The sequence below is a fragment of the Dendrobates tinctorius genome, unplaced genomic scaffold (assembly GCF_039654945.1).
Source record: "Dendrobates tinctorius isolate UK_male_01 unplaced genomic scaffold, ASM3965494v1 ptg000051l, whole genome shotgun sequence".
Taxonomy (NCBI): Eukaryota; Metazoa; Chordata; class Amphibia; order Anura; family Dendrobatidae; genus Dendrobates; species Dendrobates tinctorius.
The window spans coordinates 10,666,724-10,692,040 of record NW_027361719.1 but is presented as its reverse complement, the minus strand read 5'-3'; the positions used below and the strand labels follow the sequence as shown (position 1 = coordinate 10,692,040).

General features: G+C 43.5%; 1 protein-coding gene across 4 annotated transcripts in view; it reads right to left on the bottom strand.

Annotated features, from left to right (window-relative positions):
* Nucleotides 1–25,317, bottom strand: part of LOC141091287 (uridylate-specific endoribonuclease D-like) — a 144,860-nt gene that overhangs the window by 94,492 nt on the left and 25,051 nt on the right. For 3 of the 4 annotated variants that reach the window (XM_073576770.1, XM_073576774.1, XM_073576771.1), the window contains 2 exons: nucleotides 8,848–8,961; nucleotides 7,797–7,903 (listed from right to left, as the gene is read on the bottom strand). In XM_073576770.1, the coding sequence (XP_073432871.1) occupies nucleotides 7,797–7,903; nucleotides 8,848–8,961 (221 nt within the window). The remainder of the gene's footprint in view (nucleotides 1–7,796; nucleotides 7,904–8,847; nucleotides 8,962–25,317) is intronic. The other variant, XM_073576773.1, reaches the window with a different exon arrangement.

Below are 25,317 nucleotides of genomic sequence, written 5' to 3'. Positions count from 1 at the left end.
AGATCATCACCCCCACTTCTTTGAATCGAGTGTTGCCCCCTGGACAGACCGTGCTTCCCCTGCCTGTCCAAGCAGGTATTCCCCTAGAAGGAGTGGAGGTCCAAGTGGAACCCAGCCAAGCTGGTCAATTACCGTCAGGGATATTGGTCACACGGACCTTGGCCACTGTGCGGGATGGCACTGTTCTAGTGCGCTGTGTGAATTTGGGAGAGTCTGACGTGGTTCTGCCTCCAAGGGGGGGAAGTGGCCCACATCCTGGGCGTGCAGGACGAGTTGGTACCATCTGAAACAGTACAGCTGACTGCAAAGCCGGAAGACCCATGGCAGGTGACTGTAAAGGCAGAGGCCACCCCAGATCCCAGGTTGCTGAAAGAAGGCCGACGGATACTAGAGCACATGCGGGTGGAACTCTCAGAACTGCCTTCTCAACAAGTTCCTCAGGTGGAAGCCTTGTTGGGAAAATACCAGGAGGTATTCGCAAAAGATGAAGATGATTTTGGGCGCACGACGGCTATCACCCACGAGATACCCACTGGGGATGGGACATTGATACGGGAGCGATATCGCCAGATACCCCCACAAATGTATCAGGAAGTAAAGGGAATGCTGTCGCAGATGTTGGAAAAAGGAGGGATCCATGAGAGCCAGAGCCCATGGGCTGCCCCCATCATCTTAACTTAGTGCGAAAGAAGGATTGAACATTACGCTTCTGTGTAGATTACTGCCGGCTCAACGCCTGTATGGTGCGAGACTCGTATCCACTGCCACGGATAGAGGAGTCCCTGTTGGCACTGGGAAAAGCCCGATATTTTTCCACGCTAGACCTGGCTAGTGGATACTGGCAGGTCCCCATGTCCAAACAAGATCGGGTCAAGACAGCTTTCATTCTTCCGATGGGATTATATGAATTCGACCGCATGACCTTCGGGCTAGCCTACGACCCGGGAATGTTTCAGCGCCCCATGGAGAGATGTCTGGGAGACTTGAACTTTGAAGCCACTCTGATTTACCTAGACGATATCATCATCTTTGCTCCCATCATTGAAGAACATCTACAAAGACGAGCAAGTTCTAAGTCGGCTGCAAAAGTACGGGTTGAAGGTGAAACCCCAAAAGTGCCACCTCTTTCGGACTCAGATTGACTATTTGAGGCATGTTGTCTCTGCTGAAGGAGTAAGGCCCTCTCAGGAGAAAATCGCTGTGGTGCAGGAGTGGCCAACCCCAAAAACCGTGAAGGATGTGTGAGCATTCCTGGGACTCACAGGATACTTCCAGCGCTTTGTGAAAGACTTTACCCGCATCGCCAACCCCCTCCTGGAATTGTTGAAAGGGGTTCCCTCCTCTGCGAAGAACAGAAACATTTACTGGGGGAGAGCACCAAGAGAGAGCATTTCAGGCCCTGAAGAAAGCCCTGACAGAGGCCCCTGTGTTGGCCTATGCTGACTTCACATAGCCGTTTATCTTATATAGCGATGGAAGCCTACAAGCACTCGGGGCAGTGCTTTCGCAGATGCACGACGGAAAGGAGCGTGTCATCGCATACGCCAGTCGCTCCTTACATGACTCAGAAAGAAATCCGGATAATTACAGCTTGTTTAAGCTGGAGTTGTTGGCGCTGGTGTGGTATCTAATGAAGCCAGTCTCTCTGGCGTAAAACGTCGGGCATGTTTCTGTGCCCCTGCTTTTCCCTATGCCTCTCATCTCCTACTGCATGAGCGTTTCTTGCTGATCTTAATCAATGCAGGCATTTGCCTCCATCATTCAGGTTGTATGTGGCGCTCTGCTCCCCCTGATTTTTGGGAGATTCTCTATGATATTTAAGTAGCAAAGTGTTACTTGATGTGCTTACCATCCAGCCTCTGCAGTGCAGGTTCATTTAAATTGGCAATGTATTCATAGTGCATTCATTAAGTGGAATTGTCTGTACCACAATAATTTTACGATTGCTCATTTGTACAATGCACTTTATATGTGGGGTTTTTGCGGGAGCTTCACTCTTATGGGTTTTGGTACTATCATTATTGCATTGGTGCATTTTTAAGTGTTTTTAATGTTTACACAGTGTGTCTTGGTGTCACAATAAAGCATTGTTTTGTAATCATTTTTCAGTGATCCCTGATATATACAAGCCTCTTTTTTCTTTATTCATTTCTATGGCTCTTTAGCATGTAACAATTGATCCTGTGCAGTGGTGCCGTCTACTGTTTGTTTATCCACAACGTTGGAGAAAAGTGACCCTTCAATCAAGACCTCTGCAGACTGATAAGTTCCCCCATAGGAAAATTACCTTTATTACTGTTCAATCCTGTTGATACTTTTTGGTTGCTTGCTTAACTTGTTTTCATATTATATTCACATCTACACTGTTAATTCTGCCAGTGTTATTCCTTGTAAATAAACCTCCCTTTAACTGTTGGTCCGTCTGTTCCGTGGTGACATACTCTTCTCCTGCACTGTATTACACTCCTTTGATGGTTAGTTGAGTGACCACATGTTGCACCAGTCCAGGGATATATAGGAGAATTAGGGTTCAGCCGATGAGGAGCGGGGGCGCCAATCTCATTTGTGTATAGGGTGCCAACCTCCGCTGTTAGGTAGTTTGCAATCAGGGTGCTTTTTGTAGGGCCATGGCAGGCAGCACGGTTGGTTGTTTTTTTGTGTGGTTATGTCTTGTATTTTAATAGGCATAATAAAGGATACATTTTATCTAGTATAATGTTTATGTAAGGTTCCTTGATAGCACATTTGATTTTTGACCTTATTTTTTTCTAATTGTTATTTATTTCTCACCCAAACTAACACGCCCAAAACTCTTCCTGCAGGGTTTTATTTTCCTTCACTTTATTCTGTGGCCATAGGCCACTTATAAGATCTGGGCTGGAGGAAACGAAACAAACCCCACTACCTTCCTGCAGTCTCGGTACTTACCTGTACCCTTTACTTATATACATATAATATATACATATAATATACATATATAATATAATATATATATAATATATATAATATATATAAATATATATATAATGAATATATATAAATATATATATAAATATATATATAATATATATAATATAATATACATATATAATATACATATAATATACATATATATTTAGCTATGGCTGGGATAGCACGCGTGCGGGCTCACGCGTGCAACAGATATTAAGTGCAACAGGATCATGTGTTTTGCAGTTAGACAATGCATTGAAGCTGATGTTCCTCTCTTCTCTTCTTCACACAGGTAATTCATTCCATCATCTATGTGTGCTGTCTGACAAGTGTGAACTGCATCATATATTGCCAGATATTTTTATGGTAATTCATTCCATCATCCATGTGTGCTGTCTGACAAGTGTGAACTGCATCATATATTGCCAGATATTTTTATGGTAATTCATTCCATCATCCATGTGTGCTGTCTGACAAGTGTGAACTGCATCATATATTGCCAGATATTTTTATGGTAATTCATTCCATCATCCATGTGTGCTGTCTGACAAGTGTGAACTGCATCATATATTGCCAGATATTTTTATGGTAATTCATTCCATCATCCATGTGTGCTGTCTGACAAGTGTGAACTGCATCATATATTGCCAGATATTTTTATGGTAATTATCACTCCTGTGGTGGGTCTTTCTTTTTTTTATCTATTTGGTTTGTGCTTTGAAGTGTAGAAAGGTGTTTTTTTTTTTTGTTTTTTTTTTTTTCCCTTTCTCTGTTTGATGGCCTTGTCCAGCATTAGTTATTTACCCTGCATAGTAATGCCTGCTCTGGCCTTGTGCTAATTGGTTAATTACTGATTGTGGCCTTTTGGTGGCTGAAGCTAGCAGACATTTCATTTCTTATATATTTAGCTATGGCTGGGATAGCACGCGTGCAACAGATATTAAGTGCAACAGGATCAAGTGTTTTGCAGTTAGACAATGCAGTTAGACAGGTAAGGTGCATAAGTTTTTCATGCACGCTTGCTTCTTGGTCAGTCGTACTACATATGCATTGATCATATTACCCTGCTGCTTATTTGTCTTCACTTCTGCTTTTTAACAACTCGCCTGCTCTTTTACACATTCTGTGCACTCTCTGCATATCCACCCCTCCCTTTTCCCCTCTCCCATGTATAACTCTGAGGCTCTATTGACATTTCTTACCCACACCAAACCATCCAAAACCTCCATGCAGCACTCCAAACGTTCATACAAATCATCCCACCACCTGCTTTTTCTCCTTTTAATAGTTGCAGGTGACATCTCCCCCAACCCTGGGCCTCCCTCCACCAGCATACGTTACTCTCCTCCAGCTGCATATAGAAACCCTGCTAATCTTATTAACATTCAGTGCATGCCTTCTCCTCTCACTTTCCAATGTGCTCTCTGGAATGCACGGTCTGTGTGTAACAAACTGACTTACATTCACGATCTTTTTCTCTCTAATTCCCTTAACCTTCTGGCTATTACAGAAACCTGGATCCAGCATTCAGACACCACCGCTGCTGCCGCTCTCTCGTTTGGTGGGCTGAAATTTTCACATACCCCCAGACCTGAGAACAGACAGGGTGGAGGTGTTGGTTTGCTGCTTTCATCACAATGTGCTTTCCAGGTCATCCCCCCGGTTCCCTCACTTACATTTCCTTCCTTTGAAGTACATGCCATCAGACTCTTTAAGCCTTTCTCCTTACGAGTGGCGGTTGTTTATCGCCCTCCAGGCTCCTCCCGCCAGTTTCTAGACCACTTCACCACCTGGCTTACTCACTTTCTATCCTGTGACATCCCCACCCTCATCATGGGAGACTTTAACATCCCCATCAATGATCCGCTCTCCCAGTCTGCCTCTCATCTTCTTTCTCTAACTTCTTCATTCGGCCTCACACAGTTTACTAATTCTCCTACACATGAGGACGGGAATACTCTGGACCTGGTTTTCTCCCGTCCCGGCTCGCTGCACGACTTTACTAACTCGCCTCTCCCGCTCTCGGACCACAACCTTCTTTCCTTCTCTGTCAAGAATTGTCTCCTCACCCGGGACACCCCCACTTACCACACTTATCGGAATACACGTACCATTAATACCCAACAGCTTAGGGACAATCTCCACACATCTTTAGCCCCCATCTCCACCCTCTCCTGTCCAGTCATAGCATTGTCACACTTCAATAATACACTGAAGAATGCCCTAGATGAAGCAGCACCTTCTATACGCAGAAAGACCCGACACAGACAACGGCAGCCCTGGCACACAACGCAAACACGCTTTCTTCAGCGCTGCTCGAGGTGTGCAGAGCGGCAGTGGAGAAAATCTCTCTTAGCAGAAGACTTCATCCACTATAAGTTCATGCTCAAAACCTATAACTCTGCCCTTCATCTGGCCAAACAATCCTACTTCACCACCCTCATCACCTCACTATCCAACAACCCAAGACGACTTTTTGAAACCTTAAACTCCCTCCTGAAACCTAAAGTACAGGCCCCCATCACCAACCTCAGCAGTGAGGATCTGGCCACTTATTTCCTAGAAAAAATCAACCACATACATCAGGATATCTCAGCCCTATCTCCTCAGTGCCTGGATCCCCTTCCCTGCCGCACCTCAAGCTCACTAGACATCTTTGAGCCTGTTTCAGAAGAAGAAGTTTCCAAGCTCCTCGCTTCTGCTCGGCCTACAACCTGTAACAGTGACCCTATTCCTTCACAGCTCCTGCAGTCTCTCTCACCAGTGGTCACCACTCACCTGACTAAAATATTTAACCTCTCTCTTTCTTCAGGTATATTTCCCTCCTCATTTAAACATGCCATCATAACCCCTTTACTTAAAAAGCCATCCCTGGACCAGAACTGCACTGCTAACTACAGACCTGTCTCTAACCTTCCCTTCATCTCTAAACTCCTGGAACGCCTGGTCCACTCCCGTCTAATCCGCTATCTCTCGGATAACTCTCTTCTCGACCCCTTACAATCTGGTTTCCGCTCTTTACACTCTACTGAAACTGCCCTCACTAAAGTCTCTAATGATTTAATAACAGCTAAATCGAAAGGTCATTGCTCCCTGCTGATTCTACTGGATCTCTCTGCCGCATTTGACACTGTGGATCACCAGCTCCTCCTCACTATGCTCCGCTCTATAGGCCTCAAGGACACAGCCCTCTCCTGGTTCTCCTCCTACCTCTCTGACCGCTGCTTCACTGTATCTTTTTCCGGCTCCTCTTCCTCTTCTCGTCCCCTTACTATCGGGGTCCCGCAGGGCTCAGTCCTAGGCCCCCTCCTCTTCTCTTTATACACTGCCCCTATTGGACAAACAATCAGCAGATTTGGGTTCCAGTATCATCTCTATGCTGATGACACCCAATTATACACTTCTTCCCCTGACATCACCCCTACCCTAATTCAAAATACCAAGGATTGTCTGTCTGCTGTCTCTAGCATCATGTCCTCCCTCTATCTGAAACTAAATCTCTCTAAAACTGAACTTCTTGTGTTTCTCCCCTCTACTAACCTCACTCTACCTAACATCGAAATAACCCTGGAGGGTTCAACCATAACTCCCAAGCAGCATGCCCGCTGTCTTGAGGTCATATTCGACACTGAACTTTCCTTTACTCCGTACATCCGATCACTCAGTCGCTCTTGTCACCTGCATCTTAAAAACATCTCCAGAATCCGACCTTTTCTCACCTTTGAAACTGCTAAGACTCTTACTGTCGCTCTTATTCATTCTCGTCTGGACTACTGCAACTCTCTTCTGATCGGTCTCCCTCTTACCAAACTTTCTCCTCTCCAATCCATCTTGAATGCGGCAGCCAGGGTCATATTTCTGTCCAGCCGCTTCACCGATGCCTCCATCTTGTGCCAGTCATTACACTGGCTACCTATTCGCTACAGGGTCCAGTATAAACTCATCTCTCTCACCCACAAAGCTCTCCACTGTTCTGCACCGCCTTATATCTCCTCTCTCGTCTCTGTCTATCGCCCTACACGTGCCCTCCGTTCTACAAATGACCTAAGACTAACATCCCCCGTAATCCGAACCTCGCACCTCCGTCTCCAAGACTAGCTCTCTGGAATGCACTTCCCCAGACGATCAGACTGATACCTAGCCCTGACCTATTCAAGCGCGCTTTGAAAACCCATCTCTTCAAACAAGCCTACCACATCAACTACTCAGCAAGCTAACTTTGCCCTGTTCCCTCCTTCCAAATATTATTCTGAATCTGCACCCTACTATTCATCTGTCTCCACACCCTTCATGCACATGATAACTGCATTTGATACCGGATCATGCAGCTTTATATGAAAATCCCTATTATAATTGCCAGACCTGAATTAACAAGCATTTCTCACCTACTGTGTCCCCCCATTTCCTTGTAGATTGTAAGCCTTGCGAGCAGGGACCTCACTCCTAATGTCACTGTTTGAATTGTCTTAACTTGTATTGAATTTATTGTCTGTACATGTCCCCGCTTAATTGTAAAGTGCTGCGGAATATGTTGGCGCTATATAAATAAAAATTATTATTATTATTATTATTATTATTTACTTCATTGTGGATTTGTAGCATTGTGACACCCTGTGCTATCACCATTGACTGTTTTATTTTTATTAACTTTACTTTTCTTCTGTTATGGCTTTTGTAACTTTTTTTGCTCTCAGATTAGGTAGCAAAACCCTGGTGACAGATTCCCTTAGAGCGAATAATCACTAGGTTACAAATATAGCTGATTGTAAAGAACCTACAGCAACATAAAAGTAAAAGCATAATTACTATAACCAACTAACTACTGACAGATGTATTACACCTACCGGTCCATCTGAACTGTAGCTCAGATAGTTAATCTCACCAGCCTTCTCCAGCAGATAAAGATTCACCCAGCTGTGAAATCCAGATATTTTTCCTTTGTGAATTTCCCCTGCATTCAGAAAACATTTATAATTGATTGGAGCAACAGTGCAGTCTTAGGGTACATCCACACAGATCAGAAATGTGGGGATTTTCCGTCTGAATTTTTCAAGTGTAAAATCGACTGTGTATTACAGTTTCGGCATTGTGGATAAGATTTCGTAAAAATAGGCAGTACAAACTGATCTGCGGAACAATGTATTTTGCAGTGTATTAGGTGCAATCCTTGTGAAAACCAAAGCAAAATCACAGGTAAAAATCTGTATGTTACTTATACGGATTTTGCCAGGGATTTGAAATACCTTAAACCACAGAAATTTTATGTAATTTCTCCACTGACTCAAAGTAGAAAATTATGTCTATCTGAATGTTATTCCCTCATGTCTCTGCTTGTGTTGTTTATAATAGCAACTCTTAGGTTGGGAACATTGCATTTGATCCCCCCCCCCCAGTTGCTCCGTCAGCACTTATGTCTTAATCCCAGGAAAACAGGATTCGGGCTTATGCGCTGATGGGACCATTGACTGCTATGATAAAGACGGGGTCGCTTTGTGCTTTGTCGGACATAATTTTCAGTCATATCCACCTATTTAAGGTGGACTGAGACGTGGTCTGCTGCATTTTGGGGCCTGCCTGAATTAGGTGTAAGCTGATGAAAATGATGGCCGACAGAGCACACAGTGCCTCCAACTGCATCATTATAGTCAATGGCCCCATCAGCGTAAATAGCAGAATCCCATTTTCCAGGGTTTAAGATATAATCCACTATTGCGCCATTAACGTGGGGATCAGATGCAACGTGAACCCGGCTTTACCAATATCTATATGTTGTCCTCATCTCAACTTGTAGATCACTTTTGATCACAAGGTCATTACCTACCTGCATTATCTTGTAATTCTTTTGGTATGTGTCATTTCTATTGTGTTTCAATGTGTTGAAAATATTTATCTCACCATGGAAGACATGTTCAAAGCCTGAAGAGTCCAAGGAGCCTTTAGAGCGCGTGTACAATCCAAACCACATTTCCCGTAGGTCACTCTCAAAGCTTTCAACTGATGTGTAATAACCTGCACATCAAAATCATGTCAGACAGTCCACAAAGTCCAGATGCATTTATATTTCCTAATTCATAAAAGTCATTGCTGAATTCACAAAGTTATTCTCTAATAAACAAACAGGAGAAATCCACAGAACTTTAGTGTTAACTGAATGCAGAAAATAAGAGAAAAATAAGCATAAATGAAAGGTTCTTCAGCTGCCATCACCTGTCTAAGGAGAACTGCTTGGATTATTTAACCAGGTAAAGACGTTTTCCCATCTTAAACATTCATGGCATCTCTAGAGGATATTTCATAAATGTTTGAAAGCACCTATCTCAAGAACCATGCCCCATCTAAGTTACAGAACTTCCATAGAAGTTACCGTAGAGTGCATGTGTGGCCACTTTCCAACAAAGAAACCTGAACAGATGGATTTTTTATAAAAAGAATAAAAAAGAAAAGTCACCATTTTCTCTGAAGCTGCAACAAAAAAAAAAACACAAATAGAGTTGATCACCATCCAATTCCTGGAGTGCAAGACCGGATTCATGTTCTCAAGATAAGTGTCCCCGATATAGGACCTGGATCTAGCTGACAGTTATAGCATATCACGTGAATATGGCATAAATATATTATATATATATTATATATATATATTTATATATATATATAGTTAGGTCCATATATATTTGGACAGAGACAACAGTTTTCTAATTTTGGTTCTAGACATTGCCACAATGAGTTTTAAACAAAACAATTCAGATGCAGTTGAAGTTCAGACTTTCAGCTTTCATTTGAGGGTATCCACATTAAAATTGGATGAAAGGTTTAGGAGTTTCAGCTCCTTAACATTTGCCTTCCTGTGTCTTTGGCTCCAGATAGAGTGTCTGCTAAGGACATTGCCCTGGCCTGTGTGTGCACAGGACCTGAGGGAACCAAGCCCAGATAAGGACTGTACTGTGCTTCATAAAGACTGTTTGCCTTTTCTACTTGTGGAATTTTGGAAATACGTTATTCAGATGGTATCTCTGGTGGAAGAATCCCTAAAATGAGGCAGATGGAGGCACTGTGAACCCCATAGGATCTGTGATCCGGCGGTGTCCGTCTTTTTAGGATTGCATAAATGTGTCGTTGGCCAGTTTTCTGCACTTCTGAAAAGTATCAATGTGACATGGCACTCTCAAACCATTCCAGAAAAATCTGAACTCTGAGTTTTGTACTATGCCTGAAAAGTAGTATTCCCCTAAATATAGGGTATCGGCGTAATGAGGAGAAATTGCACTACAAAGTGAATGGTGCAATTTATACTGTTACCTTTATGAAAATGCAAAATTTGGGACTAAAAAACATTTTTGTGGGGAAAATTTGATTTTTCTATTTTCACGGCTGAACGTTATAAGCTTCTGTGAAGCGCCTGGAGGTTCAAGGTACTCACCACACACCTAGATTAGTTCCCTGAGGGGTTTACTTTCTAATATGGTGTCGCTTGTGGGGCATTTTTTTTTTACTGTTTAGGCACATCAGGGGCTCTCCAAGCAGGATATGGCGTCCGCTAATTGTCCCAGCAAATTGTGCATTCAAAAAGTCAAATGGCGCTCCTTCCCTTCCGAGCTCTGCCATGCACCAAAACAGTGGTTTTCCCCCACATATGGGATATCAACATGCTCAGGAGAAATTGCACAACAAATGTTGTGATCCTCTTTATCCTGTTATCCTTGTGAAAATAAAAAAAATTGGGTCTAAAGTAATTTTTTCCACATTCAAAATTCCTGTGAAGCACCTGAAGGGTAAATACATTTTTAAAATGAGGTTTTGACTATTGTGAGGTAGCACTGTCATTCCAGCAGGGGATCACTCACTTGGCAGCGAACAAAACACATCCGACACTGAGTTTTCATAAAGCCATCACATAGTCCATGCGGTTTATTCCTCCATCATAAACCCACAGCAGCAATATACAACAGCTCAGCGTCCATTACAGAGCTTCACTCTGGTTATCCTGTACTCACACAGGTTAAGCACATGTCTATGGTGCAGGCTCTTCAGCCTCAGCGTTATCTCACCCGTCAGGGTTCCTCATGCGGCTTCACCATCGCACACGTTCGTTCCCTCCAGGGAACTCTCAGGCAAACATCGCCATTGCTCACAGCCACTTCTCATGCTGTGAGCCAGGACACAACTCTCTTGATCCGTAGCCACGCCCACCGGGTAACATGGCTATGACCTCATCACAGGCCATTCACACACTCACATAGCCTTTTACAACAGGTGCTTTCAGACACACCCCTGGGTGGATTTGTAGGTAATTAGGTCCACCCATCTCCCTAGTTACCTGGAGACTTCTACCTGACACATTGACACAGCACCTCACAGTATCACTGCTGCTCAACACACACATCAGTCTCCATCTCAAGGCCACCCACCTTGAGATGCATAATGGTCCTTCCATATTCTGCCACTCATCCTCTCTCTTGGGACATCCACACAGCGCCCCCTAGGGGACACAGTGGTCATTACACCACATACCTCCCCCCTCTGTTCAAACCTGTGGAGTTGAGCACACAGCATCACCCCAGGATCTCGCGACCGGGCACGCACTACACCTTGCCCCACAGGTCGAGAGAACCGTCTCCACCTGTCATACGGCCTCATCTCTACGTTAGACCTCCCCCCAGTGGTCAGCATATTGGTCATTGTCTTTGACCCTCCAGTCATGGTCTGTCTGTGTCATCAGACACTGTTTAGTCACCACCCTCCTACAGTGCACTTCGTCACCTGACCTTTCTCCCACTGACCGGCTCTCCCGGTTGGTACGGTCATCAGTCTTAATTGGGCCTACTGTCTGGCCTGAGTCTGACCCATTCAGCATCTCACAGGAACTAATGTCTCTCAGCCTCACACGGCCCGTTGAACTGCCACTTGCTGACATTCTTCGGCCACCTACTATGTCACTACTTGGAGGAACCCTTCGGGTCCTTACATCTTGAGTTGAAGGCGGCCGCCAACTGATGTTCCGCACCTCTTTATTGATTCACTGACGGTCCAGCCTCAATTGCTCAATCTCTTGCAGGTACCCCACTCGATACTCTACGAGCATTCGAAAGTCTCTCAGGCTCTCCACGGAGCCAACCTCCATGATGGGAATCCTACCCACTTCACTGGATACCTGGTCTTCATCATCAGGCGGGATCCTCACCCTCACCACACCGGAGATATTGACAAGGTCTTGCATTACCTTCCCGAGTCTTCCAATGATTCTCCCAATCAGGGCTTTAGGTACCGGAACCACATCTTTCCGCAAATCCAGCTGATCCATAGCCTCCTTCGCTAACTCTAGGCGTCGAGCAGCCTTCATATTACTCCGCCTGACCAGCTGTTTGGCTTAGAGACATTGTAGATGCATCTCTTTCAGGACAGCTACTCGGTTTGATGTATCTTCTATGGCTGATACTATCACCAACTGCCGAGTCTCAGGTGCCCAGTGCACCTTACACGCTTTGACTGCCTCTTTGAAAGCCTCATGCACACCTTCCTCAGCACAGGCGTCTTGCATATCTTCTGGTACATCAATCACGGACTGGAAGGTCGTGGTCTTGCTCTCTTCCTGGACCGAAGGCTCTGGCGTTACCGAGGACCCTTCCATCACTACAGTTGACCTGACCGGGTGACTGTCTTCTTCAGTTCTTAACGCACAAACTTCACATGATTTGATCACTTCATGACCCTTTGCCACGATGGATACTGGCAGTTCTGTCTTTTTATCACTCGCGCTCACCCGCGGTAAGTCTTCGTCCAACTTCTCCCGCAGAAAACTGTTTACTACTCCTCTGAGTTCCTCCATCATTCCTTGAGGTTCTTGTTCACACTTTGCCAGGTGGACAGGTGACCTCTGAGCTCCCAGACTTCTTTCTCGAGCTCTTCGACCCTGTGTTCGGCCGTTTGCCTCAGGACTCTTTCCTGTTTGACATGTTCATCCACTTCTTCTCTGAGGGCCTTATTCAGTCCTTGCCACATTACCATGTGACCTTTGAGCTCAGAGACTTCTTTCTCTAGCCCTTCTATTCTGTGCTCCCTTTCTTTCTCAGAGCCACAGTCACCCCCAGTGATTGAGTCACCCCGACCTGCCGAGTCATCCCTCCAGTTACTCACTAACCGTGTGACTACTTCAGCCATCTTATCCACCATGTCAGCGTCAGTTTTGTCACGAGATGTCCGGTCCGTCCGTTGGACAGACGTACCCCTTTTCCTGGTCACTTCCACCTCTGACCTCTCCACGTCAGGAGCTGTCACCGTCTTCGTATTGGTTAGCCCAACAGTTGGAAAGTCTCCACCCTCCTGGCATATATCATCAAACCTGACAAAGTCTCGGCCCCACTCCAAGGCATACACTAAGTCTGATGGTATACTGCCACCTTGGCACTCACTGCCTCCGAGCCCCTCAAACATTACTCTGTCTACCGCACAGTTCATCATGACCCCATGTTTACAGCGAATCTGGACCATTTTTTCGCGCAGACAGAAAGTGAGAGGAGTTCCTACCAGAGTCACCTGACTCTTTGAGTCCAACCATCCTGAGAACCCTTCCCGGTGTAGCATCACGGTACACACTTGTGGCCAGTCATCACCCGAAAAGAATATCCCACATTCTGGAAATGACATACATGAACACTGCAGTTTCCCAGACATACCCACTGAGCCAACCAGTGCGGCCATTTCTTCAAACTCGGCCCCTTTCTGGACCACCACCCCAATTTGGGTCACCGCTCCCCTCTGGGACTCCACATCTTTTTGGGTTACCACCCCAATTTGGGACTCCACCCCCTTTTGGGCTACCACCGCGATTTGGGTCACTGCCCCCTTCTGGGACTCCACTCCCTTTCGGGATCTCCCCATGTCCGTTATACCGGTCTTCTCAGACCACAGTTCACACCACACAGTTTGTGTCTCTTATGATACCACACAAGTCCTCGCTGGCACCACCACAGCTCCTGCTGTCACCGATCTCCGACATCATCGGCTGCTGTTCACACACCGCTGCTGGTGTCCTCTTCGTAACCCCACCGAGTTCCCGGAAACCGCTTGTCCCCTTCGTAACCCCGCCGAGTTACAGGAAGCCGCTTGTCACCTTCTTGACTCCCACTGAGCCACTGCAGGCTGAGTTGAGAAAAGAAAAAAAACACACCACACAAAACTCATGTGTCCTGACTGTGTGCTATTCAGGATGCTCCTGTCTCCACCTGAGACCGTCCAACACACAGGGCGCACCGGGTGCGATTCAGGGAGTGACCCTCCTCCCAGGGTCTCCCCAGACACTGGCCTCACCAGGTCCAGGGGCTCGGCGGGTGCTCTTCAGGACATCTGTCTCCGCCTGAGACTGCCCAACACTCGTGCCTCACCAGGTCCAATGTCACACCACGTACTCCCGGGATCTGACTCTTCTCCCAGCACTGACCCTCCAGGACCGCTCCTCACTGAACCCTCCAGGTACACAGTCTTACTCACTGACCCAGGTCAGTACCACATGAACACCAGTCCATTACCTGTGTCGGCCACACAGGTCCTCGGGTACCTTTTATCCGCAGAGGCACCCTATCACAAGCCACAGTCCTCTTTCATTGCCCCTAGCAACAAGGCTACAACACTGCCCATAGCAATTCTCCACCAATTGTGAGGCAGCGCTGTCATTCCAGCAGAGGATCACTCGCTTGGCAGCGACTAAAACACATCCGGCACCGGGTTTTCATAAAGCCATCACATTGTCCATGCAGTTTATTCCTCCATCATAAACCCACAGCAGCAATATACAACAGCTCAGCGTCCATTAGAGAGCTTCACTCTGGTTATCCTGTACTCACACAGGTTAAGCACATGTCCATGGCGCAGGCTCTTCAGCTTCAGCTTTATCTCACCAGTCAGGGTTCCTCATGTGGCTTCACCATCGCACACGTTCGTTCCCTCCAGGGAACTCTCAGGCACACATCGCCATTGCTCACAGCCACCTCACATGCTGTGAGCCAGGACACAACTCTCCTGGTGGGACCTTCCGCTCTGGACCAACCAGGTCCCTGCATTCTTCACATGTGACCTACCCTGGCCACCTTATATGGTCCGTAGCCATGCCCACCGGGTCACATGGCTATGACCTCATCACAGGCCCTTCACACACTCACATAGCCTTTTACTACAGGCATTTTCAGACACACCCCTGGGCGGATTTGTAGGTAACTAGGTCTGCCCATCTCCCTAGCTACCTGGAGACTTCTCCCTGACATATTGACACAGCACCTCGCAGTATCACTGCTGCTCAACACACGCATCAGTCTCCATCTCAAGGCCACCCACCTTGGGATACATAATGGTCCTTCCATATTCTGCCACTCATCCTCTCTCTTGGGACATCCACACAGCGCCCCCTAGCGGACACAGTGGTCATTACACCACACTACCTTGAGGGGTGCAGTTTTTAGAATGGTGTCACTTTTGGGTATTTTCTATCATATAGACCTCTCAAAGTCACTTCAAATGTGAGATGGTCCCTAAAAAAATTATATTGTCAATTTTGTTGGACAGCAAAAAGAGCAAAAAGGTTTACCCGTACAGGCCTCCAGACAAATGCACTATCAGGATGCAGTGGACCCATATAATTAAGATGGCAACACAGGTGCATGAATACCGATAATAACAACCGCTCGCAGCCTACCAATATATGGAGGGGGCGGTTGCCTGGTATGTTAATGCACAACAAAACACTTGTTTTGCCCGTAACCTGCGTCAAAGATCTCCACGTTTACGGGTGCATAACACTAAATCCTAAGACTGATACAGCACAAAACGTGGAGATCTTTGACGCAGTTTACAGGCTCACATATTTTGGCCAAAATATCAGCTAATACTCCACATTTTTTTAATGTGTTTTTTTGCACTTTTTATTCAGGGTGCAGTTGGGCGCATTTGGTCTTGTAAACTGCGGTGTCTGTTCACATGGCATGCATTTTGATAGCGCTGGGCCAGCCTGCCTGAGCTAATAGAAGGGTGTCACTACTAGGCTGGCCTAGATGCTGTGCATTGCCATAGTGTGAACAGCGCCGCATACAAGTGTTTTGTTGTGCATTAACATACCAGGCAACCGCCCCCTCCATATATTGGTAGGCTGCGAGCGGTTGTTATTATCGGTATTCTTGCACCTGTGTTACCATCTTAATTATATGGGTCCACTGCATCCTGATAGTGCATTTGTCTGGAGGCCTGTACGGGTAAACCTCTTTGCTCTTTTTGCTGTTTTATATTATTGGTGGATTTCAAGTCCTCTTTTTGTGCTGTACTTGTCAATTTTGTTGGAAAAAGGAGAAAACGCTGGTCAACTTTTAACCCCTATAACTTCCTACCAAAAGAAATTTGATTCAAATATTGTGCTGATGTAAAGTAGACATGTGGGAAATGTGGAAATGTTATTTATTAACTATTTTGTGTGACACATTTCTCTGATTTAAGTGCATAAGAATTCAAAGTTTGAAAATTGCTACATTTTTCACATTTTGTCAAATTTTCATTTTTTTTTATAAATTCTTTATTTAAGAATGTTATTGCAGGAGAAAATTAACAACAAACAGTACAGTATAATCAACATTCGATTTTCTTTATAAGGAGAGGGGGAAATAGGGGAGGGGGAGGGAAAAACAAGAGACAAGTAAGGGTGAGATGGGGAAAGGGAAAAAACGGGAAAGTAATCCTGTTGGAGGATAGCCTCTAGCTTTTTATTTTCATCATCAAGGACAAAGCATAAGTGGTCAAGTATAGCATAAACACTATATAATAAAGAATCCTTGTGTTAATACTTAATAGTATTTTGGTACTCGAACCATTGGTGCCATTTTCTTTGTAAATCATCTTGTTTACTGTATAGCAATCAAATTTTTTCGAGAGAATAAATATTATTAGCTTCAATTACCCATTCTGAGAGGGATGGCGGATCGACATCTTTGCAATGCCTAGCAATCAGAGTTTTAGCTGCGTTAAACAGATGAGAGCATACAATATGATCATTTGCCTTATTGTATTGAGGGTAAAGGCTGGGGAGAATTTGATTGGGCATCAAAGTGGGTATTGTTTGAAAGACATTTTTTATGTGCCCGTGTATCATGTTCCAGTAAGGGGCAATTCTAGTACAATTGTACCATATATGGGAATGTGTACCTATTGATAGGTTGCATCTCCAGCAGTTGGGTGAATAAGATTTATTAATCCTATGAAGAAGATCTGGAGTTTTATACCAGCGAGAAATAATCTTGTAATTTAACTCTTGGTACCTTATTGATGGAGATATGGAGTGAACCTCTTTCCAAATCTTAGAGATTTCTTCTTGTGTTAATGAAATTTTTAATTCCCTCTCCCATTTGCCAATGAAATTATGAAATTCTCCTGGGTTACAGAGTGATATATACATTTTGGATATTATTTTTTTATGTCTCTTTAGGCCAAAAATAATGTCCTGCGTTATTGGTAGAACTGCTGGAGATGTTAGGAATGTGGATTCTAATTGTTTCTTTTATAATTTCAAGTTCTGGTCCTGTCATTTTAATGTCACTAAATAAAGTTTTAATTTCATCAATAGAGACGGTATTATTCTTTTGGATAAAATTACCAATATGAATATAGGAAGTCTTTCCCAGGGTTTTAAGTTTATTTTTAATGGTTCTATAGCTATTTGGAATCAAAAATAGCAATGGAGTATATGCACAAGTGCCCGAAGCAAATTTATATTTCTTATTAGTTCTGTTCCAAATAGATATTGATAGTTTAGTCAACGGGTTTTCAAGTTCACAATATTTAAGCTTATTGTAAGGCGTTGGCCAAAGGTAGTGATTGATATTTCTGGCCAAAAGATTAAATTCAGTATCAACCCATAGTTTCCTAGGGGGAAAGATTCTTGCCTCTTTGATTCTAGCCACATGTGAGGCCAGTCTGTACTTTTCAAAGTCTGGCAGGCCCAGTCCTCCTTTGCATTTTCTATTTGTTAATGTTGAGTGCTTGATCCTACTACTTTTGTTTTGCCAGATAAATTTAGATATCAGATTTTTGCTTTTTGAAAAAAGGGTTGTGGGATGTCGATCGGTAATACTTGAAGGAAATAGAGTAGTTTGGGTAAGGTAATCATCTTTACTATATTAACCCTACCAAACCAGGAAATGGGCAATTCCTTCCATGAGGAAAAATCGCGTTCTAAGTTGCGAATTAAGGACAAAAAATTAAGAGTATATAAGGAGGAAATGGAATTACTAATCTTAGTCCCTAAATATGTAATATAAGAGCAGTTATTTTTGAATGGAGATTTTTTAGATAAAAGATTCCAATTTCCTTGATCTACAATATTTAGCATTTCTGATTTAGAGAAATTTATTTTAAAATTTGAGAGTGAGCTAAATTTACGCATTTCTTCCATTAGTGGGGTAATAGATTTCCAAGGGTCTGTGAGGTAAAAAAGGACATCGTCCGCGAAAGCGGCTAATTTATGTTCTATCGCACCGCATCTGACACCTCTAATTTTGGGATTTTGTCTAATTCTCTGTAAAAAGGTTTCCATAACAAGAACAAACAGAAGAGGGGAGAGGGAGCACCCCTGTCTCGTCCCATTCCCTATCCCGAAGCTAGGAGATAGGTCATTGTTAATTTTTAATCGGGCTGTTGGGAATGAGTATAGGGCTAGGATTTTTCCTATAAAGGAGACAGGGAAGCCGAATTTCATTAATGTTTTTTCCATGAATTCCCAATCAATTCTGTCAAAAGCTTTTTCAGCATCAGTTGACAGAAGAACAGTTTGAATGTTTTTACATTTTGTAAAATGAATTATATTAAGGGTTTTAATGACATTATCCTTGGCCTCTCTACCTCCCACGAAGCCTACTTGATCGAGATTGATCAAATTCGTCAAGAGATTCTGTACCCTACAGGCCAAGATCTTTGTGCACAATTTAATATCATTAATCAAAGAAATTGGCCTGTAGCTGCCACATTGGGTTGGGTCTTTACCTTCTTTTGGGATAAGAGCAATATGGGCAGAAAGTGCCTCTGTTTTAAGTGGGTTTGCCCTGGACATATTGTTGAAATATTTTAAAAGGAATGAGGAGAGTTCTTCTCTGAGTATTTTATATTATTCCGTAGAGTATCCATCTGGGCCTGGACTTTTCCCTTTAGGGCTAGATGTGATAGCAGATTCTAGTTCGTTCATTGTAATTGGTTTGTCCAAAATTTGAATTTGTGGGAGTGATAATTTAGGTAACTCTATTGTTTGTAAATAGTTATTAATAAGATCAGATTTCTTTTTTGGGGATATGGGGTCCTCCTTTGATTTTAAATTGTAAAGATTAGAATAGAATGACCTGAAAATTTTTGCTATTTCTTCCGTTTTGTGGTGTAATTGGTCTCGCGAGTCTTTAATTTTTTTATATATGCTGAGTTATTTTTTCTTTACCACATTTATTCGCTTGAGTATATATTCTGAATCTAGAGTATTGTAAGTATTTCTCAGATTCTAATCTCAGCAGTTCTGAGTTCTGTCCTAAGTCTAAAAAGATCCTTTTCTAGCAAAACCTCTTGAATTCTCTTATGTTTATCTTCTAAATCTTTAATTTGGGATAAAAGGGAAGTTAAACGCTTCTCCTTTTCCTTTCTCCTCCTAGAACCCAATTCTATAAAACAGCCTCTGAGCACTGCTTTGTGTGCCTCCCAAAGGTTACAGTCGGAGATGTCTTCGTTACTGTTCTCTAGAAAGAATTGTTTGATGTTTTTCCTTATGATCGTCTGGGCGTCAACGTCGTATATTAAATTATTATTTAATTTCCAGTTGAAGGCGCGTTTTTTCGTGTTGTTTAGTACTGGGCAGCATGGTGGCTTAGTGGTTAGCGCTGCAGCCTTGCAGCACTGGAGTCCTGGGTTCGAATCCCACCAAGGACAACATCTGCAAGGAGTTTGTATGTTCTCCCCGTGTTTGTGTGGGTTTCCTCCGGGTACTCCGGTTTCCTCCCACATTCCAAAGACATACTGATAGGGAATTTAGATTGTGAGCCCCATGGGGACAGTGATGAAAATGTGTGCAAACTGTAAAGCGCTGCGGAATATGTTAGCGCTATATAAAAATAAAAATAAAGATTATTATTATTATTATTATTAAACAATGGGGCGTGGTCTGAGTATAATATGTTATCATAAGTAGCTTTCTTTACCCAGCTTAATAAGTGGTGAGGGATACATAAATAGTCGATTCTTGAGTATTTTTTATGTACTGATGAAAAAAATTAGTAATCTTTCATTGAAGGGTGAATAGTCCTCCAAGTATCTAACAGGAGGAGATCTGTCAGTGCTTTTTTGATATATCTGACTGTTTTGTGTGGCATGGACGATTGCCTGTTGGAGGTATCTAGTGGAGGATGTAAAGGAATATTAAAGTCGCCTCCCAGTATTGGAACGCCTTCAGCGAATTGATCCAGAAGCCTAAATATTTTTTTAAAAAAGGGGAGATGGTTAGCGTTGGGAGCATATATATTTATCAAAGTATATGTCCTGTTATAAATCATACATTTCAAAAAAAGAAATCTCCCGTCCCCATCTGATAAAAGGGAGATTTTTACTAACAACTATGGAGACCCCTTTGTTTTTTTTATTTGGGGAGGTAGAGTTGTACCATTTAGTAAAAGTTTTATTCTTGGTTACGGGTGTATATGTTTTTTTAAAATGGGTTTCTTGGAAAAAACTATATCGATTTTATTCTTTTCTAAATACCTTAATATTTGTGATCTTTTCTGTGGGATGTTTATGCCTTTGACATTAAAGGTTGCAATATTTAAGTTGGCCATAAGGACATTATATGTTCGTTGATTCTTTCTAGGAGGCATCCAACTGGGTCACAGTAAGGGAACTTACAACTAGGGGTAACAATTATAAACATAACTAAAGAAAACATGTTTACTAGAGTATTGGGATGGGTCACCGTTCCAACTAGGTTTACAATTTGCTACTGTTTGGACAATAAGCCAGTATGTTATCCAACCAGGTGTATTAGCAAATAGAGATCGCCATATCTGTGGGGGTGTGGACCTGTCGATCGCAGAATAGCAAGATTAGAAAACAGGAAGAGAGAGATAGCAGGAGGAGGGAGAGAATGAAGCGGGGAATAAGAAAAGAATCAAGAGAAAGAGTAAGTGAGAGATCAAAGGTATCAATCCTGAATGAGTCTCACTTGGTTAAAAAGTAAGACCAGAGTGCGGCAAATATTAACTATTCTGTTAAAGAATTTGAATACAAATATAATGTTCAAAACTGGTGAAGAGACTATGTTGCCGTGAACCACAACAATCTCAGATTCAACTTGTTGAAAAAAAAAAAGTTCTTGTTTTTGGGCATTTCAGTCATCGCCCCCCTCTATTATTTCAGGAGGGTGTTTTTTTTTTAAATCTGCAGTCATCTTTCTAATCTTCCTAGGTTTATTTGGTGTAATGGTGGTCCATTTTTCATGTTTTGGTAGTGGTGGAAGTTTAAGAAGATCTTCTGCTGTTGTCCAATCTGGGAGTTGAAGATGAGGAAGATCCAGTTTGTTCAGTACAAAAGGGAGAACCTCAGGAGTTTTAAAAAACAAAGTTTTGTTGTCCAGGGAGATGGCAAAACCGAATGGAAACAACCACCTATAGGCTATATTTCTATCTCTAAGGGTTCTAGTCAGAGGTTGAAGTTGTCTTCTAAGGTCAAGAGTGAGTTTTGAGAGGTCTTGAAAAATTTGGACCTCATTGTCCTCATATTCAATTTTAGCGGCTTGTCTAGATTTGTGGTAAATTTCTTCTTTGATTTTGAAGCTTTGTATACAGCAGAGAACATCCCTAGGTTTATCCAGATTTATGTTCTTAGGTTTGTAGACTCTGTGAGCCCTTTCAATACCAATGGTATTAGTGTCATCTTTGTCCAGTAGATCATTGAATATGCTGGTGAGAATTATAGGAATATCTTTATCCAGAATCTTCTCCGGGAGACCTCTGATTCTTAGATTATTCCTTCTTGACCTGTTTTCCAGGTCATCTATATGGATTTTTTGAAGGAAGCTTTCCTTTTGGTTATCAATTAGAATTTCCGTAACACGATCAGAGTGCATAGATAGTTGATCACAGGTATCCTCCAAATTCTGTAATCTTGTATGCACTTGCTTGACATCTTTTTTGAGTACTGCAATTTATTCTTTAATAGTTTGGGTAAAGTCCTTAAAGAGATTTCTTATGCATTCTGTAGTAGGTAGGGTTTTGATATAATCCTTGAGGTTAATTTCTTCACATGTAGAATCCTCCTCTTCGTCACTATCAGACCATTGCGTAAGCGTGGAAGAGCTTTGTTTATATGCATGTGACATGTTTAGTTTATTAGTGTGGGTGTCCAGGGGGAGTTGTTTTCTGGATTTCTCTCTCTCCTGGCCTTTCTTGGGGTCTTTGTGACCTTGACTGCTTCTTCAGTTTGAGGCTTTACCCATTTCTATGGCTGGTCTATAGATAACTCATTCAGAAGAGAATGATAAATTTAGATCATCTAGATATTGTACATTGTCTTGTGCACAACTGTTCCTAAAGGGTTAATTTGAGGCAACAATTAAATCTTCATGTTGTGCCTGATGAGGACAGCAGGTGGCGACAGAGCCCTTCCCTTCTATCTCCCCTTAATTTAAAATCTCTTAATACAGCTGTGTATAGTATATAAGAAAAGAGAGCACATTTAAGGAAGGTCCAAGGTGCCTACAAAACAGTGTCCTCTATAAAGCCCCTCTTTTAGTAAAGATATTTATTGAGAGAAGAGTTTACCAGTGGTGGTCCATATCAGTCACCAGAAGCCAGAGAATATTAGTGGATATATGGAGCGTATATTTGCTTAGTTATATCCTATGGGTCCTCTGTTTCCCTCCGGAGAATAGACAGGCAGATGGTCTTAGGTTTAGATTGATGGCTCAGCAGCTATTGCTTCCCAAGCAGTCCCATCATAAGAGAGAGGAAGGATTTAGTCTCGGGGTCTGGGAAGGTCAGGCAGCAGGTTTTGTGGAGTGGGAGCAGCGCGCCCCAGCGCTGGCCGCACCAGTATCCTGGACCCTGCAGGAGCACCGTGCACCCAAGATGTTTATGCAGATATGCTGCCGCGTTAACCCTCCGTCCACCCATCCGTTCCTTATAGTCTGTGGCAGGTGCTTCCAATGGAAGTGGATAGGGCTCGTCCACCACCCCTTCAGTTATTACTGCCAGCAGCCGCCCAGTGTACCTGATGACACAGTGAACCGGCCCTCTTCTCACCCCCGTAGGCGACGGGTCTCACAGCTTCGGGCGGCACTGATCGCAGCGCTAGCTCTGCTACCCTACTCCGGTGTCAGTGATTCGGGTCTCCTGCCTCCACCATTGCGGACCAGAAGCTCGGGATGTCCGGGGTCGTGTTTTGCCCGCCTTGCCCCTCCCGGCGCAGACAGCGGGCGAGCAGACCCAGAGGCCGCGCGCTGCCGGTAACCAAGGGGATTGGGGGGGAGCTGCGGGACTCACCGCCGTCCACACTGTCCACCCCGGGAGGGGATCCACCGCCTCAATGTCCCTGAGGTCGTGTGCTGCAGTCGCTTGTAGCTTCCCAGGCAGGGGGGAAGGGGAGATCTGACGGAAGGAAATCCGGGACCAGATGGGGCCAGGACAGGGCCCGTTAGCGGTGATAAGGCCTCAGTTAGGCCTTGGTAGGCCTCAGATCTTTGGCAGTCCAGACCAGCGTAATATAGGGCCGATTTCCCGGATTTATGTCTCAAAAGGAGCCCTGGGTAAGGCGTAAATGGATACTCAAATGAATAGTTAGATGGCTTTTAAAAGCGGTTATAATAGATATATTCAAGAATCTACTTCAGGAGCTTCCAAGAAACACGTCTCACCGCCCTGAGCTCGAAGCCACGCCCCCCAAATTTTCATTTTTTTATTTTTTTTTTTACAAATAAATGCAAGTCATATTGAAGAAATTTTACCACTATCATGAAGTACAATATGTCATCAAAAACAGTCCCAGAATCTGTGAGATCCGTTGAAGCGTTCTAAAGCTGTGACCTCATAAAGTGACACTGGACAGAATTGCAAAAATTGGCCTGGCCATTAACATGAAAATGGGGTTAACGATTGTCTGAGGAATGATCAGCCATGCTGATATACTTGAGCAGGCAAATCATCAAGATCTGCTACTGGCAGCTCCTTTTGCAATTTCCACCTTGATGGAAGGCCAGTCTGGAGGCAATGGTTGCACGTTTAGGCCATGCACTGCTCTTAATAACACAAGCAACATACTGCCTGGTATGGAATGCTGAGTTTGTAGTTTACCTGAAATGAATACAAAAGGATTCCAGCTACCATACCTTATGTCACCCTACTACATAATCCCAGGATTAGGACTGGTGTGATGTTACCTTGTGAAGAACTCTTCACAGCATTATCCACATGCTCGCTAGACCAATCATGGCTATTATTAAGTTCAAGACAAAAGCTAGACTCATAACTCAAGAGAATACACCTCCATTCCAATCTCCATGAGTCCATTACAGCCCCAGGTTTCTATCTGTAGATCAAGTGGTCAATGCCATTAAAAAGCCTTCACAAGGCAGTGTCACACCGTTTCTACTCCTGGGATAATCATTGGGGGAGACATAATGTATGGTAGCTGGATCCCTCTAATCTTCATTCCTAGTACGCTAATAACTCAGCGTTACAGTGATTCCGTTATGGAATCTGTTGAACGGCCATTTCTCCCAAATTTCCCAGCAGCAGTGTTTCAACATTACAACACCAGGCAACATGTTGCTTATGCACAAAAATACTCACACTTACACTTCTTGGCTGCGATCAATGAGGCTGTTAGTGATTGAGGAACGTTCTGCCACGCTGACCGTACTTGGGACCACAAAATCAGATTCACTGCTGGCAACTCCTTGTGCAATTGCCAGCCAATAATGTGCTGAAGTCCAGAGACATACTTGATACTGAATAAATCGAGATGTTTTGAAAATTTTGTTTTCATCTTTTCATCATTTTCATATCATTTTCATGTCTATTCTTCATGTGATTTCCATAATTTCATAACTTTTCCATCTCTGTGTTGTAATTTCAATGTGAGGAGCGTATAAATGTCCACCACTTTAGTAGTAAATTTTGCTGCATAGTACTTTAAAGCACTTTGCCATTAAAAAAGCAGAGCTGACATTTTGTCAGTATGATCCAACAGAAATGACAGGGACATAAAATGCTAAACATAGTGCTCAGAATAAGCCTGCGGAGACACAAAAATAATAAAAATGGGACCTCAATCCTCAGGTATTACTACAAGTACAGTGGGTACGGAAAGTATTCAGAC